At 46.0% G+C, this 15,198-nt stretch overlaps 1 protein-coding gene across 9 annotated transcripts in view; it reads right to left on the minus strand.

Moving 5' to 3' along the window:
* Positions 1-2,811: 2,811 nt before the first annotated feature.
* The window catches only part of DEPDC5 (DEP domain containing 5, GATOR1 subcomplex subunit), a 127,058-nt gene continuing 114,671 nt past the window's right edge, over positions 2,812-15,198 (minus strand). For all 9 annotated transcript variants that reach the window (XM_047827806.1, XM_047827812.1, XM_047827813.1 and 6 more), the window contains 5 exons: positions 14,323-14,492; positions 9,558-9,729; positions 6,727-6,787; positions 3,731-3,813; positions 2,812-3,569 (listed from right to left, as the gene is read on the minus strand). In XM_047827806.1, the coding sequence (XP_047683762.1) occupies positions 3,277-3,569; positions 3,731-3,813; positions 6,727-6,787; positions 9,558-9,729; positions 14,323-14,492 (779 nt within the window). In that variant the 3' untranslated portion in view covers positions 2,812-3,276. The remainder of the gene's footprint in view (positions 3,570-3,730; positions 3,814-6,726; positions 6,788-9,557; positions 9,730-14,322; positions 14,493-15,198) is intronic.

A 15,198-nucleotide genomic window follows, 5' to 3' on the forward strand; every position in this document is an offset into this window, starting at 1 on the left:
AACCTAGGATTCTAAAAGGGGTCAGCAAATAATTGCATTGTCACAAGCACAGAAGAAGAGCAACACTCAAGAGAAGTATATGTGTGTGTGTGTGTGTGTGTGTGTGTGTGTGTGTGTGTGTGTGTGTGTATGGGGTTGGGAAGAAAGGTGAGGCTATGTCATCTGTACTTAACAGGTGAGGAACCACACTTGGGAGGCAGAACATTCCTAGCTCTCACAGTGAAGAAATGGCAGGACTGGAATTTAAACCTGGGTCCTCTTAGCCCCAAGTTTCCTGCCCTTCTCTCTCCACTGAGGAATGGTTATTCACATTTATACACCTGGTGTGAGGCTTCCAATATGCATGCACACATCCCTCATGTCTAACCAAACCACACACTTCCTCAGGCCAGGCTTTCTCTGCACATGGGCAGCAGGCATGGAGGGAGATGGACAGGCCTGAGGGGCAGATGGGGAGGACTAGGATGGAGCTGGAGGGGGACTGAGTTCTACTCCCAGATTCTGGCTTGGATGAGTGGGTGGAAGGAGGTGCTGATCAGAGAAAGGAAGAATTTGGGGGAACTGGGGTTCAAGGGCATGAATATTTCAGGCTCAGTTCTGAAGGGTGAGTGGCTAGCATTCTAGCTTCTTCTAGCCGTCTCTTCTTCCACCAAATCACTCTCTGGGCCTTCTTTTCCCAGGTCATCTTTGTGGGTTTTTTGGATTTTTTATTTATTTATTGAGAGAGAGAGAATCCCAAGCAGGCTCCATACTGTAAGCACAGAGCCTGACACAGGGCTTGAACTCACAAACCATGAGATCATGACCTGAGCTTCAGTCAAGAGTCAATGCTTAACCAACTGAGCCACTCAGGCACCTCTCTCAGGTCATCTTTGGAAGAGAGGAGGAAAGTAGGATACTGAGGACCACACATGACTATGCCACATGATCCAATCTGAACAGACCAGTGGCTGCCGTGTCCAGCAACATCATGCAGGAAGCTGGTTCAGAAACATGGCAGAGGATTTTGCATCTGGGAATGTCAGAACAGCTGACATTTGTTTACAGCCTGCTAGGTAATAAGTGCTTTCATATACATCTATCTTCTGGTCCTCCCACCATCCTAGCAGACAGCCTCCCATAAATGAAGGACACTGACGCTTGAAAAACAGTAAAGGTTTGTCAGAGGGAAGGAAAGGTGAGAAAGGGAAAGAAAATGGATTTTTATCAAGGACCTGTTCCTCACCAGGAATCAACCTCTGTGTTTTCACATGTATTAACAGATCTATTCTCTCAAAATCTCTACATGTACTATTAATAGCTCCAATTTACAGATGAGGAAATGGCTCCATTAAGTAATTTAAGAACCCAGTGCAGAGAGATTCAGATGCAACGCCCAGTGCCAGGCTCTTGAGTCCAGAGTTCATTCATTCACTCCACATATTCAGCTGATACCATTTCTCCAGCATCTATTATTATGCCGCACATTTAGGAACAAAGAGGTAAACAAAACAGGCAAGCTTCTGTCATGCTAGATTGTAAATGTACCAAGCGTTGCCAGAGAAGTACAAGGTGCTGAGGGAAGACCTGACAGGTAGCCAACTGTGCTTCCCTGGAGAAGCATTTGAGCAAAGAGCAGATGAACAATGACCAGGAGTTAGCAGGGCAGAGTGAGCCTGGAGAGGAGGAGTGTTCTAAGCAGATGGAACAGCATGTGCAAAGGATCTGAGCTGCTAAAGAGTTTATGATGCTCCGGGTGGTTGGAGAATAGCCTGGGACCAGGTAAGTGGTGGGCATGATCAGAGTTTCTTTTTTTTCTTTTCTTTTCTTTTCTTTTCTTTTCTTTTCTTTTCTTTTCTTTTCTTTTCTTTTCCTTTTCTTTTTCTTCCTTCCTTCCCTTTCTCTTTCTTTCTAGTTTATTTTGAGACAGAGAGAGAGAGAGTGTGTGTGTGTGTGTGTGTGTGTGTGTGCACGCATGCCCATGCGAGCAGGAGAGGGGCAGAGAGAGTGGGAGAGAGTAAGAGATCCCAAGTAGGCTCTGTGCTGCAAGCTGACACAGGGCTCTATCCCACGAACCATGAGATCACGACCTGAGTCGACCAAGAGTGGGACACTTAACCGACTAAGCCACCCAGGCACCCCCAGAGTGGTTTTTAAATAAGACTCTAACTGCTAAGTGGAAGATGGCCTGGAGGGAAAGCAGAGGTGGGTTAGGGGGCTCTCCTAGCCATGTGAGAGGAAAAGGAAGATGAAGAAGGGCTGGGCCGGGAGTGGTAGCAGAGGACTTGGGAAGAAGTGAGTAGATTTGCAAGCTACTGAGGAGGTAAATCCACAGGGTTTGTGTGGAGAGACGGAGGGGGAGGCAGTGGCAGTACCTGTCAGGTACCCCCAGGCCTGCAGCCCCTCACCCCTACTATCAGGGCAAGGTGCTGCGGTTGAGGCACCATGCTAGATCTTATCCCTGTAAGAAGTGGGTTCTAAACCTTGGAGTCAATAGAGACTTTCCTTTGTTTTTTTTTGGAATGCCATGACATCCATGTGCCACACCTGGGCTCACCCACTTAGCAACATTCACTCCAACAGCACAAGCCTGCAATTGCGTATGGTATTATTTGCTCATTAAGTCTGAAAGAAACTATTTTACTCCTGCCCAAAGGCCTGTAAAAAGACATCTTTCAGTAAATCCACCACCAGACTCTCCAAGACAGTGAATTCTAGAGTCCTCCTCACCTTCTGTGGCTGCCTCATTTGCCACTACGTCCCTGGCGACGGGGCCCGACTGCCCAGCCAAGGATGGGGTCACTGCTGCCAGGAACCAGGCTGGGCCAGAGATGCCGCACATGGCACTTTATTCCTGCTTCTGATATATACAGGTATGTACAGTTGGTGTGAGCCTATGGTACACTATTTCACAAAATTATCTTACATCCTGTGCACACTTCTGGGCGGGAAGTGGCAGACTGCTCCGAAAAGCCCATGGCTAGTGGAGGGAAAGGATGCTCACAGGAGCCACCCCCTCTCCAAAGACATTCACGGGGGCTGCCCGCCCCCTTCCCCAGTACTGAGGCCCTCCCACGGACCATCTGGACCTCCCACCTGCTCTCAGCGCTAGTTTCTTCCTGAGTCTTTCTCCTCGAGTGGAAGAACATTTTGTGGGGGAGGAGGAAGCAGCAGCAATGGCTCCCACTCACCGACGGTGGCCCTGCTGCCCGCCACCCAGAGCCTGACTGCCCCTTTTGGACGTGGACAGCAGGAGCGGAATCCTCCCCATGCTGTGGGCCCTGGTGCACCCTGGCCTCATGGGGCGCTAGCATGCATCTTCTCCAGGCAGCTCGTCCAGAACGTGACCAGCCGGTTGTCGCGGTTGATGCAGAAGTCCGTGAAATCCCTGAGCAGCCGATCAGCAAACTTCTCATCCCCTGTGGCACTAGATCGCCACGTCTTGGTCAGCATGGTGTTGTAGGCCCAGTTGTAGCCAACCCGCTCCTCACAGAACATGTTCTGGTTAGTGGAGCTGGTGGAGTTTCGCCGACGTCGCTGCTGCCCCGAGAACTTTCGCCTGGAGTAGGGCAGCTGCAGGAACACTGTTCCTGAGAAGCAAGATGCCCTGTGTCACCACCACCACCGGGAGGGTTCCCAGGGCAGATGTGGTGGCTCTGCAACCACAGGCTCAATCAAGAGAAGCCGCCCCCGAGCATAGGCTCCTGCCACAGGGACCCACCTGCCCCACGTTTTGCTTGCAGGGTCTCACCTGTAACATGGATGTACTGAGGCTTGTTCTCGGCAGGGAAGTTAAAAGCAGAAGCAGAATATTTATCTTGTACAAACCCAAACCTAAGGGAAGGACGGGAAGACACACAGATTAGGGCCTCCTCAGCTAAAGGGACAAGGGGAACAAATGTGACTAAGAGGACTGACAGCCTGAGCTAGAGGGGCCGGGAAAGATCTCTTTCAAGATGGAACATTCAAGGGGAGCCTGCGTGGCTCAGTCAAAGTGTCCGACTTTGGCTCAGGTCATGATCTCGCAGTTTGCGGGTTTGAGCCCCGTGTTGGGCTCTGTGCTGGCGGCTCAGAGGCTGGAGCCTGCGTCAGATTCTGTGTCTCCCTCTCTCTCTGCCTCTCCCCCACTCATGCTCTGTCTTTCTCTCTCTCTCTCTCTCTCTCTCAAATATAAACATTAAAAAAAAAAAAAAAAAAGATGGCTGCTTCTTTTCTCCCATCCCGTACCTCTTCTCTGCCTCTCACTGGAATCCACATCACGCCCTATGTGGGGCAAGGTGCCCATCCACATGCTTGAGAGGGGAAGGTCCTTATCTTAATTCACCTAGCCACACCTCTTTCCCTTAGTTCTCCCAGACAAACACATAGTAGGCCCTCGAACAAGGCTCTGAATTGAAATAGAATAAATTATCTGAACTGAAATCCTCTTCTTAAAAATGAGGCACACGATTCTAGGGCTCTCTGCTTTGCTGTGTTCTAGAAATGGGCAAGAGGAGCCACTTTTCATCTATGACTTATTAGATTCTGCTTCTCATCTATGGCTTGTTTTATTCCGGGTTTTTCTATTTCCATCACACACATTTATTACAGCTCTACCTGCTAAGTGCTGTAAAGGACACATTAACAGATGTGGCTCTTGCCCTGAGTCTGAGAGGTTTATGTAATGAAGGCAGCGATGTAGGTAGAACTAAAGGAGGTAAAACACCTGTCTCCTTTTCACTGCATCCTCTATATAAGCTGTGAGCTTTACACTGACATTCACTAATTATTTATCAAAGAACACATGAAATCAAATATGCAAGTTAAATGGACAAGCTAATGTGCACTCAAAGCTCTGTCATGTATAGGCTGACCCTATCATGTGTAGGAATGGCTCTGGATTTTGCCTTTCTTCCTCTCCATTTTCCAATTAAGGCTATTTATTTACTCAGCATAGATCAGCCTGACCAGACTCTTGCCTCATTTCTTCGTTAGATCATGAGGAAGATCTTTAAGTTTAAAAAGGCAATTTAAGCACATGGTGCTTGGCCCCCTCACTGTCCACTTGGGGAGCACATGAGCCAGGACTATGGTGAGGGCGGGGCGGGGGGGGGTGGTGCTCAGTCCCACCCAGACAAAAATAAAGGAGGAGCTGGGGAGCCACAGCAGGGGTAGGATGGATGGATCAGCTTCTCTGGACCCATCTCTAACTCCATCCGAGATGAATCTTATGGATGGGCTAATGTTTCCTTTTGGAGCTACATTCTAACCTAGAGTTCCATTCTGTACAAAAGCTATTCTGGGCAAGGCACATTGCCTTGGTGCTTAAACGGAAACAAAAATGAGAAAAATGCATACCCTTGTCCCCCAGGGACCCCTAAACTAGTGTAATAGATGGATAGAGTGTACTGGAAAAAAAGGAGGGATTTAGAGAGGAGAGACCTGGGAATCTGTGGTGGGACAAGACTGACAGGTGTAGAATGGGGGTGGGGGCTTAGGGGAGAAGGTTTAGTGGGTAAGGTGGGTCTGGGTGGAGAAGGGGGAGCAGGGTGAGGTGGGGAAGGGGGAGCATGTTTAGGTATAGGGACACACAGTAGAGTCCATGCAGTGATACACAGAATAGAAGACGTGAAGAGTCTGAAGGCTGAAAAAGCACTCTGAAGAGGACAGGGCAAAGTTTAGATATGACTAGGATCTAGATGAGTTTGGATCAGGAGGGGAATGCTGTGAAGAAAAAAGCACATCTGACAAATAAAGGCCATGTCCCAAGTGACATCTAGTCAGCAAAATCCAACGACCACCCAATGATATCCATGGGAAGCATCAGACCTGCTTATAAACTTGTCAGTTGGCTGGGGTCTTCCTAATAATACCTACTGCCTACCAAGGGCTTCATAGGTGCTGGGAACTCCAGAGAACCCTCCCGACAACCCAGTGAAGGGTGAGAAAATGAAGGTGAAGCAGTTCCAAAACTTGTTCACGGTTCCTCAGCCAGATGCTGGTGGAGGCAGAGGTGAACCAGGCTTGTCTGCTTCTTGCATCGGGGCCCTTTGCCACCGACCCACTGTACTCCCCACCTTTTGCCCCCAATGAGCACCCACTCCTGCTGAAAGAAGCAGCCAGTCTATGGTGGGCAGGGGGCAGGAGGGAGGTTCGTGGTGGGGTGGTAACAGCTTAAGATGTTTGAATAAGATGACAGGACACTGAAGAAGGTGCAGAGAGAGGATTATGGAAGCAGGAACAGAGGACTTACTTCTGCCATGATTAACATGAAGTGGACATTGCCTAGTGCATTCTGGAGACAAAGCTGGACTGGTTTGAGGGGTAGACAGCTAAGCCCAGGAAAGCCCTTTCCTGGCACACGTATTAGGCGCCAGTAAAAACCTATGGACTTATCTATTGCTTTTTAACCCTTCATTATCTTTTCAACGTGTGTCTAGAGGCTTGAGACATGTTTTACAGTTTTTCATCTATGTAATCTCCTGGACAGCTTGGACCAGGGTCTTGTTGGAGGCTAAGGAGGGAGCTCGACGCTCTCCCTTCAACTGGAAGAAAGTAATGAGGTCTGAAAAACAATTGCTACAGGAACTGACAGGTAATGCTTATCTTTGAAACCAAGGCAAAGGGTCCTGTTGGAGGTCAGCAGCAAGGCTGTCATTGGTGGGCCAGATCTGTTTCCCCAGAAATGAAACAAACTGGGTTTGGGTTTGGTAATTGCTGGATAGTCACTGATGCCCTCCCACTATACCTTCTTGCTCAGGGACCAACCTGTGTGCAATGGCTTCCTGGAAAAGGTGCATTCGATCCCAGTATGTTTCCGGTTCAAAGCCTAAAAGGAGAAAAGAATAAAAGCAGGGGTGTGATTCCAAGGTTTGTAATTCTTCCTGGCTTTGGCCTTCTGTACCCTTCACTTCTCTTGGCCATTTCTCCCCCGTCAGCTTAAGCACGCTTTTCCACACTACCTGCTTTTGAAAGACCAGCCTCTGTCCCAAGGACCAATTGTGTTTTCTCACCATCCCTTCCCCAAAGCTCTATCAGGTTCTGAAAGGCACTCGTTGCTCACACTCAGCAACGAGTGTGAGCTCCGGAACTTGATGTAAGCCTCGTTCTAATGACTCCCTATACCAAAAGTGGAAAGGAACATGATGTTAAAGTACAAACAAAAGATAAGCTTTACATGCGTGTTATCTGCTTCTAAGGAGAAAAAAAAAATTTTTTATTACCAATGTTCCATTTCCCTACAAGGAAAGACAATATTATAAGCTCCATTTTAGGAATGGGGAAATCGAAGCAAATAAATACGAAAATTATTTTTGGAAAAGTGATAGGCTGGGGAGGGCAGGAGGGCACAGAAGTGCCTTTCTCCATTGCCCGAATCATTGCTCCAGCCTCGCTTCTTCTGCACAGCTGGTGTGAAGACTGAGAGCTGATGAGGGGGTGGAGGCTGAGGCCAGGTGTGACACAGCAACAGGCAACGGGCCAACACTGCTCTTGGGACCAAGATGCTGACGGCTGGAGGTGCAACTTCACGAGACATGAAAACAGGGGCTCTGTACATTTTGGAATTTTCTTTTTTTTTTTTTTTTTTTTTTTTCAACGTTTTTTTATTTATTTTTGGGACAGAGAGAGACAGAGCATGAACGGGGGAGGGGCAGAGAGAGAGGGAGACACAGAATCGGAAACAGGCTCCAGGCTCTGAGCCATCAGCCCAGAGCCCGACGCGGGGCTCGAACTCCCGGACCGCGAGATCGTGACCTGGCTGAAGTCGGACGCTTAACCGACTGCGCCACCCAGGCGCCCCTGGAATTTTCTATCTAGGATACATTTGAAGGTTCTAGGCAACTAAAGAGCAAAAAAGAAAGAAAAAAGGCTTTGGCTTTAATAGGAAAAACACGTACAGCAGCTTCCTTGTCAGATGTTTAAGATTTTGTATCCACTGTTATTGGAAGGGGAGATAATAGGAAGAGAGTAGCACAGAAGCAAGAAAATCGACTTTTAGATTTAAGCCCTTATTCCTTTAAACTAGGCCTCCTTTCTTCAGTAACCATGCCTGTAACCATGGCGACCAACAGAGGATGCTGGTCTTAAAGCCTGGGTTACAACTGGCAGGGAAAACCATCAGCTCACACAAAAAATGTCCTCCAATGCCAGCCTTGCCAGCAATCCTGTGCTGTTATAGTGAAGGTGGAAAACCCCAGAAGAATCTCTGGCTGGTGTGGGGGAAGTGTCTCCTGAGCATATTAAAAACAGTAGCATAAGGCAGTTGCCTGGCTTGAAATCATCAGATACGAATATAATCATGTGGCATTTCAGGACTGTAATGGTCCTCTCATAGCCTTAGCTGTTGTGAGGTTAGAGAATGTGTGTGTGTGTGTGTGTGTGTGTGTGTGTGTGTGTGCGCTCGCGCTCGCGTGTGTGTATGTGTGTGTGAAGAGCACTCTGTCGACTCTAAGGATCACAGATCTATGCCCTCTAGTGGCTCTGTGGGGCCCACCTGGAACCCCAGCCATCACTGGAAACACTGTGTCTACATAAAAATGTCTTCTGAGATGTAAACAAAGAATATACAGACAGGCCTTTGGAACACAAGCTGTTTGTACCACCCGGGCAGCCCGTCACAGGAAAGGTGCGGGGACACTTAGTGTGGTCTCCCTGACCTGGAGGGACCTCTCACCCCTGGGCTGTTCTCTTCCACCAACCATGATGCAGACTTACATGGACAAAAGAAGAAACCACTTCCCTTACACCAAAAGTTTTTCCATTCACACTTACAATTTCTACATCTGAGAAACCAAAGGGCTACTGTTTTTTTTTTTAACTTTTCATTTTAAAAAAGGTCATCTGTGAGTTCACCAAGAGCTCTGGAGGAGCTCTTTATATGTTCATCACAATGGGCAACTAATTGGTGATAAAAAGTTCTGTGCTGTGTGAAGTAAGTCTTGTTCCTTCTGTCTGTCCTACACCTGCCCTCAGAGATCGGCTGGGCTCAGGTGGAGCAGCAGGGTGGCTCAGCCCACTGTCTCCCCACGTTTAGATTGACAGCCCTCTCAGGGGAAGGGCTCAGAGCCCTGCTGTCCTCCTATGAGCCCCCTCCTGCTCTGTCTTCCTTACGACGCAGGACTCGAGCCACATGTAGTGTTCCAGGTGCTGACACAGCACAGCTTTGCAAAATAGGACGCTGTATCTTGTTCTGCTTTCAATGCCTCCCTTAAGGTTCAAATTCCCACAGCCCAAGCCAGTAAGGCTGGAGCACAGAAAGGAGAGTGTGGGGAGAATACCAGTGCCACTCGTGATTTACAGTGTATCATACCTTCTCCCACTCACCATCTGCTCCAGGTCTCACAAGGGTCTTCCTGAGTTGGCAAGGCAGCTTTAAACTTTATGTGCTCTCATTTGAGGGATAAGGAATTTGAAGCTCAGAGACATTAAGTGACTTACCCAGGATTACCCAGCCACTAAGTGAAAAACCAGCATTAAACCTAGATCATTTTGATCCCTTGTCCAAAGGCTCCCTCTGTGCACTAGGCTGTGTCAATTAGATACCTAGAGAGGTGGCCTTACTCATGGAGATAGAACCTCCGGAGGGGAGTATCCCTTACTATCGAACAGATGCTCACTGCCCTCCTTGAGCAGGCAGCTGATGTTGAGTGGGATGAAGAGCTGAGCTCGAAGTGGATCACCATACAGGTAACTGGGCAGCGCAAAGGGACCCTCCAAAACGGGGACCAACAGAAAGCCGCAGGAAGTAGCTTTTCGATGCCAGCCTTGGACCTGGTGGGAAGCACAGAAACAGTGTCATCTCCAAGTTAATTCAGACAAGAGAAAATACTTCCCAAGGAGCGAAGCCGCCACAGTGGCGGCATACATATTGATTGGCATGTTCATTTATTAATGTTCACTGGATCCAAACCAATCCTGGTCAGGAAAATGCACAGTTTAACCTCCTGACAAATACCTGAAAAACTGTGAGTTAAGCACACAGCTCGTCCTCACAGCTTTATGCAACTTCAAGTGTTTCTTCTGGAAGGAAGAGACTGGAGAGAGCTATTTCTTGCCTCCTAAATCGCCTTCTCATTCTACAGGATGTTGTAGGAAGGTCACAGGATATAAGTTAAGTCCTTCTAATTATGTCCTTTATCAAAAATTTACTAAGTCCAAAGTATCAAATAGGAAAACAATCCACTCAGGCTGGCTGAAAGGGACATGACGCAGGGTGCGAGATGACTGTGGTGGTCTCTGGCCAAAAGCGATAAGCCCTGACCTGGCGGAATGAGAGCCACTCTCCCACAAACTCCCAAAAGCTGTCTGTCCAAAGATTGACTGAGAACAAAAGTTAACTGCAGCAGCAAGACAAACCTCCCCATCAATAACATTTTCTCAGAGAAAAGTGGCAATTTTCTACATTTTAAGATATTTTTTTAACCATAAAACTGTGTATATTTAAAAAAAAAAAAGTTGGTGCACATGGCTCTGGCATACAGAAGAGATTTGTGTTAAATGTTATTTCAAAAAAATCTAGTTTGAACCATAACTTGATTTAAACAAATATGAGTATGTCAAAAATTGAAGGGGACCACTCTTAGCTGTTTTCCCAGAAACACCTGTAACAACAACAATATATCAACAACAAAAACCAAGATCTCTGTTCAACCAAAATAACTTTTTTTAAGATTTTATTAAAAAAAAATTTTTTTTAAGTTTATTTTGAGAGAGAACACAAGTGGAGAGGGGGCAGAGAGAGAGAGGGAGACAGAGGATCCAAAGTGAGCTCTGTGCTGACAATAGAGAGCCTGATGTGGGGCTCAAACTCACAAACCGTGAGATCATGACCTGAACTAAAGTCAGACACTTAACACTAAGGCTCTTTTTATTTTATGTAATATTTTTAAATGTCATATTTATATTATAAATATGCATTATAATATTATAAATATTATATAATATAAATATGTGCATAATATTTACCCTAATAAAATGTGATTTATAACAAATTTGGACACTTCCTTAAAATAATAATTAATCTACAGTGCGCCTGGGTGGCTAAGTCAGTTAAGCATTCGACTTCAGCTCAGGTCATGATTTCACAGTTCATGGGTTTGAGCCCCGCGTCCGGTTCTGTGCTGACAGCTCAGAGCTTGGAGCCTGCTTCAGATTCTGTGTCTCCCTCTCTCTCTGCCCCTCCCCTACTCATGTTCTCTGTGTCAAAAATAAATTAAAAAACATTAAAAAAAATTTTTTTGGGGGCGCCTGGGTGGCGCAGTCGGTTAAGCATCCGACTTCAGCCAGGTCACGATCTCGCGGTCCGTGAGTTCGAGCCCCGCGTCAGGCTCTGGGCTGATGGCTCAGAGCCTGGAGCCTGTTTCCAATTCTGTGTCTCCCTCTCTCTCTGCCCCTCCCCCATTCATGCTCTGTCTCTCTCTGTCCCAAAAATAAATAAACGTTAAAAAAAAAATTAAAAAAAAAAAATTTTTTTTAATAATAATTAATCTACACTAGAGATTTCTAAAAACCTAACAACCTAACAAAATATAGTTGACTCTTGAACAACATGGGGTTAGGGATGCCACCACCCCATGCAGTAAAAAAATCTGAATATAACTTTTGGCTCCTGAAAAACTTATGCTTACAATAAAGTTAGAAAAAAGAAAACATTACTAAGAAAATCATAAGAGAAAATACATTTATAGTCCTGTCCTGTACTTCTAAAAAAAAAAAAAAATCCACATATAAGTGGATCCATGCAGTTCAAACCTGTGTTGTTCAAGGTTCAAAACTGTAATGATAAAGGGATTAGCAGCTTTCTGTGGGTTTTACATGAATTGGTGTGAAAAGTGTATTTTGAAAAGACTGTTGCCATATTCCCCTGAGGAGATAAATACTCTTCTTTCTGCCAAACTGTGACTATATGTGCATGTCCATGAATGTTATGGTCATGTTCTGAGATAGGACTATTAGTGGGGCTTCCAAGGAGGATGCTTAGCCTATTGGGTCAGAGGGTTAGTTCTGCCTGGAGGGAGTGGTCATCTCAGTTTTGACTGGCTGGGGAAGTGCCAGTGACTTCTATAAGCTGAACCAGACAGGTGGCTTGGTGTCTTTTTTGATTTGGACCTTAAGTATGTTCCAGTGTTCCAGGGGAGGGGTCCTCAGGGGCACTAAGGCCATGTGCAGGCAGACTGGGGCTGGACAGACAGAGACCCAGACAAATCTCTTCCCCAGGATATCATGTCTTGTGGGACAAAACTAGGCCTCTGAGCCCTGGACAGAAAAACTATATGCTGGCAGCTGATGTTGTGCTCACTCTCTTTGGTCATCTCCTAGCTTTCCATAAAGTCTTTCTGAACTTTCTGGCTGCTCTCAGCTCCGTGATGAGATGTTTGAGCCAGTGTGGGAGTAGAGCAGGACCCTGTTAAAGCTTGAGAAAAACATTCCTTTGGATTGAAGGGGAGAGTGTATAAAATGAGTGGCAGACTGCAAAGACGGTTAAAGAGAGCACCTGGAAGATACTGACAGCTTGGCTACGGAGTATCTGTTCCACAGGTGCTGGGACTGAGGGTGGGGAGTGGCCTGAGTGTGGGCAATGAGTGACCTGATTAGACAGGCCAGGGAAGACTGGAGGAGGAAAGACAGGCAGAAGGCCAATTAAAAGAGGGCTTCTGAGCTCTGGCACTCATGACATCTGGGCTGGTTAATTCTTTGCCCTAGAGACTGTCCTGTGAGATGCATTGTAGGATGATGCACAACATCCTTGGCCTGTACCCACTAGATGCCAGTGGGTGCACTCTTCTACCATTTCTGCCAAGTAAAACTGTTTCCAGATATTACCAAATGCTCCCACAGGGGCAAAACTGCACATTCCCCCAACCGCTGTTGAGAGGTAGGGTTAAAAGCAGTCATGTTCATTGATAGGGACTGGTTAAGTAAACGATGATACAAACAATGAGGCAAAACAAAAACAAAAACAAAAACACAACGATGACGCAGACTTATTTTTGCTGATACTGAGGATATATAATAGGACAAAACAAAATGCAACACTAGTTGCACTTGAACCTTGAACAACACTAGTTTGAAATGCTTGGGTCCACTTATATATGAGTTTTTGTTTTTGTTTTGTTTTTTTTTTTAAATAAATATGGAAGAGTACTATAAAGGTATTATCTCTTCCTTGTGACTTCCTTAAAAAAAGGAAATCTCACTTTATTGTAAGAACACAGTATGTAATACATATATATAGCATACAAAATATGTGTGACTTGACTGTTTAAGTTATCATTAAGGCTTCAGTTTAACAATAGGGTATTAGTAGTTAAGTTTTTGGGAAGTCAAAAGCTAGACTTGAATTTTTTACTGCATGGAAGGTCGGCATCCCCAGACCCTCCATTGTTCAAGTGTCAACTAAGTATGTAGTCCAAGCTACCATATGTTAAAAAGAAAAAAAAAAGGGGGGGCAACAAAGCTTTGTATATGCATATAATCTCTCTAGAAGTACACTCAATAAAGTGGTAGGGTATTGCTTTTATTTTTATTATTTTTTTTAATATTTTATTTAATCTTTAAACCCAGTGTGGGGCTTGAACCCACGACCTCAAGATCAAGAGTTGCATGCTCTACTGACTGAGCCAGCCAGGTGCCCCAGGTGGTTGCTTTTAGATGGGAGTCCCAGGGAACAGGATAGGACAAGGCTGGGAGAGGGACTTTTCACTCTAGACCAGTGATTCTCAACTGGGGGCAATACTCCTCTTCCCTGGGGACATGTAGCAATACCTGCAGACGTTTTGTTTGTCACAAGGAGGGTGTGTTACTGGCATTTAGGGTAGAGGCCACAGATGCTGCCCAAAATCATACAATGCACAGGACAGCCCCCCAACAAGAGAAAATTATCTGGCCCTAGATATCAAGAGTGCCAAGGCTGAGGGGCACCTGGGTGGCTCAGTCAGTTGAGTTGCCGACTTCAGCTCAGGTCATGATCTCATGGTTCGTGAGGTCGAGCCCCACATCAGGTTCTGGGCTAATAGCTCAGAGCCTGGAGCCTGCTTTGGAATCTGTGTCTCTCCCCCTCTCCCGCTCACACTCTATTTCTCTCTCTCTCAAAAGTAAATAAACATTAAAAAAAAATTTTTTTAATAAACAAATAAAGTAAAAAAAAAGAGTGCCAAGGCTGAGAAATCCCAACCTATTCCCTTTAAGCTGTTTGAATTTTTTACTGTTTAAATTTTGTATGAGGCTATTCCAGCAGTGTAGGTGAAAGGTAACTGGAGCCTGAACTAAAGAAAACAAAAAGTGACATGAATCTCTACCAAGCATCCACTGTCCCCCTCTGCAAGGTGAGCCAAGGCCCTGATCACAGCATGAGGAGGTTCTCACCATCTCGAAGAGGACGGCAGCGGTCACTGCCATCCAGTGGAGCTTGATCTCGAAGGCCGCATTCAGGGAGAAGTTGCCATGATAGTAACAGCTGCACCACTCTAGCCGGTCTGTGCGGTTGTTCACATCCACGTCCAGGGTCACAGTCCTCTGCTCCGGGACAGTGGCAGCTATGTCAGAGCATTGGAGGGGTCCCAAGAGAGAGAGGGAAAAGAAGGAGCGGGATGAAAAGGAAGAACAAAATGCAGAATTACCTAACAGAAAATCACAGATTCTAGAAGCTTCCTGAAAATCATCTAGTCTGGGGGTTGTCCAGCTTTTTCCATAAAGGGACAGATAATATTTTAGGCTTCACAGGCTATGTGGTCCCTGTTTCAGCTACTCAACTCTGTCATCATAGTGCACAGCAGCCAGAGATGTTATGTAAATGAATAGGTTGGGCTGTGTTCCAGTAAAACTTTATTTACAAAAAACAGAAGGATTTTTTTTTTAGGGCAGTGAAACTATTCTGTATGATACTACAATGGTGGATATCTGTCATTACATATCTGTCTGAACCCAGATGTACACACCAAGAGTGAACTCTAATGGAAACCTTGGGTGGTGGCATGTTAACGTAGGTTCAATTGTAACAAATGCCCTGTTCTGGAGCAGGGCATTGATAGCGCGTGTGTTGGGGCAGGAAGTATATGAAAACTCTGTACTTTCTACTCAATTTTGCTGTAAGCCAAAAAGTGCTCTAAAAATAAAAATTATTATACAACAAACAAACAGATGGTAGTCCAGATTTGGCTGGTTAATAATGCCACAGTTTGCCTTCCCCAGTCTGATCCAACTCCTTCACTTACAGATGAGGAAGTAGTAGTAGCCCATGGA

This window comes from Prionailurus viverrinus, chromosome D3 (assembly GCF_022837055.1).
Source record: "Prionailurus viverrinus isolate Anna chromosome D3, UM_Priviv_1.0, whole genome shotgun sequence".
NCBI classification, from domain to species: domain Eukaryota; kingdom Metazoa; phylum Chordata; class Mammalia; order Carnivora; family Felidae; genus Prionailurus; species Prionailurus viverrinus.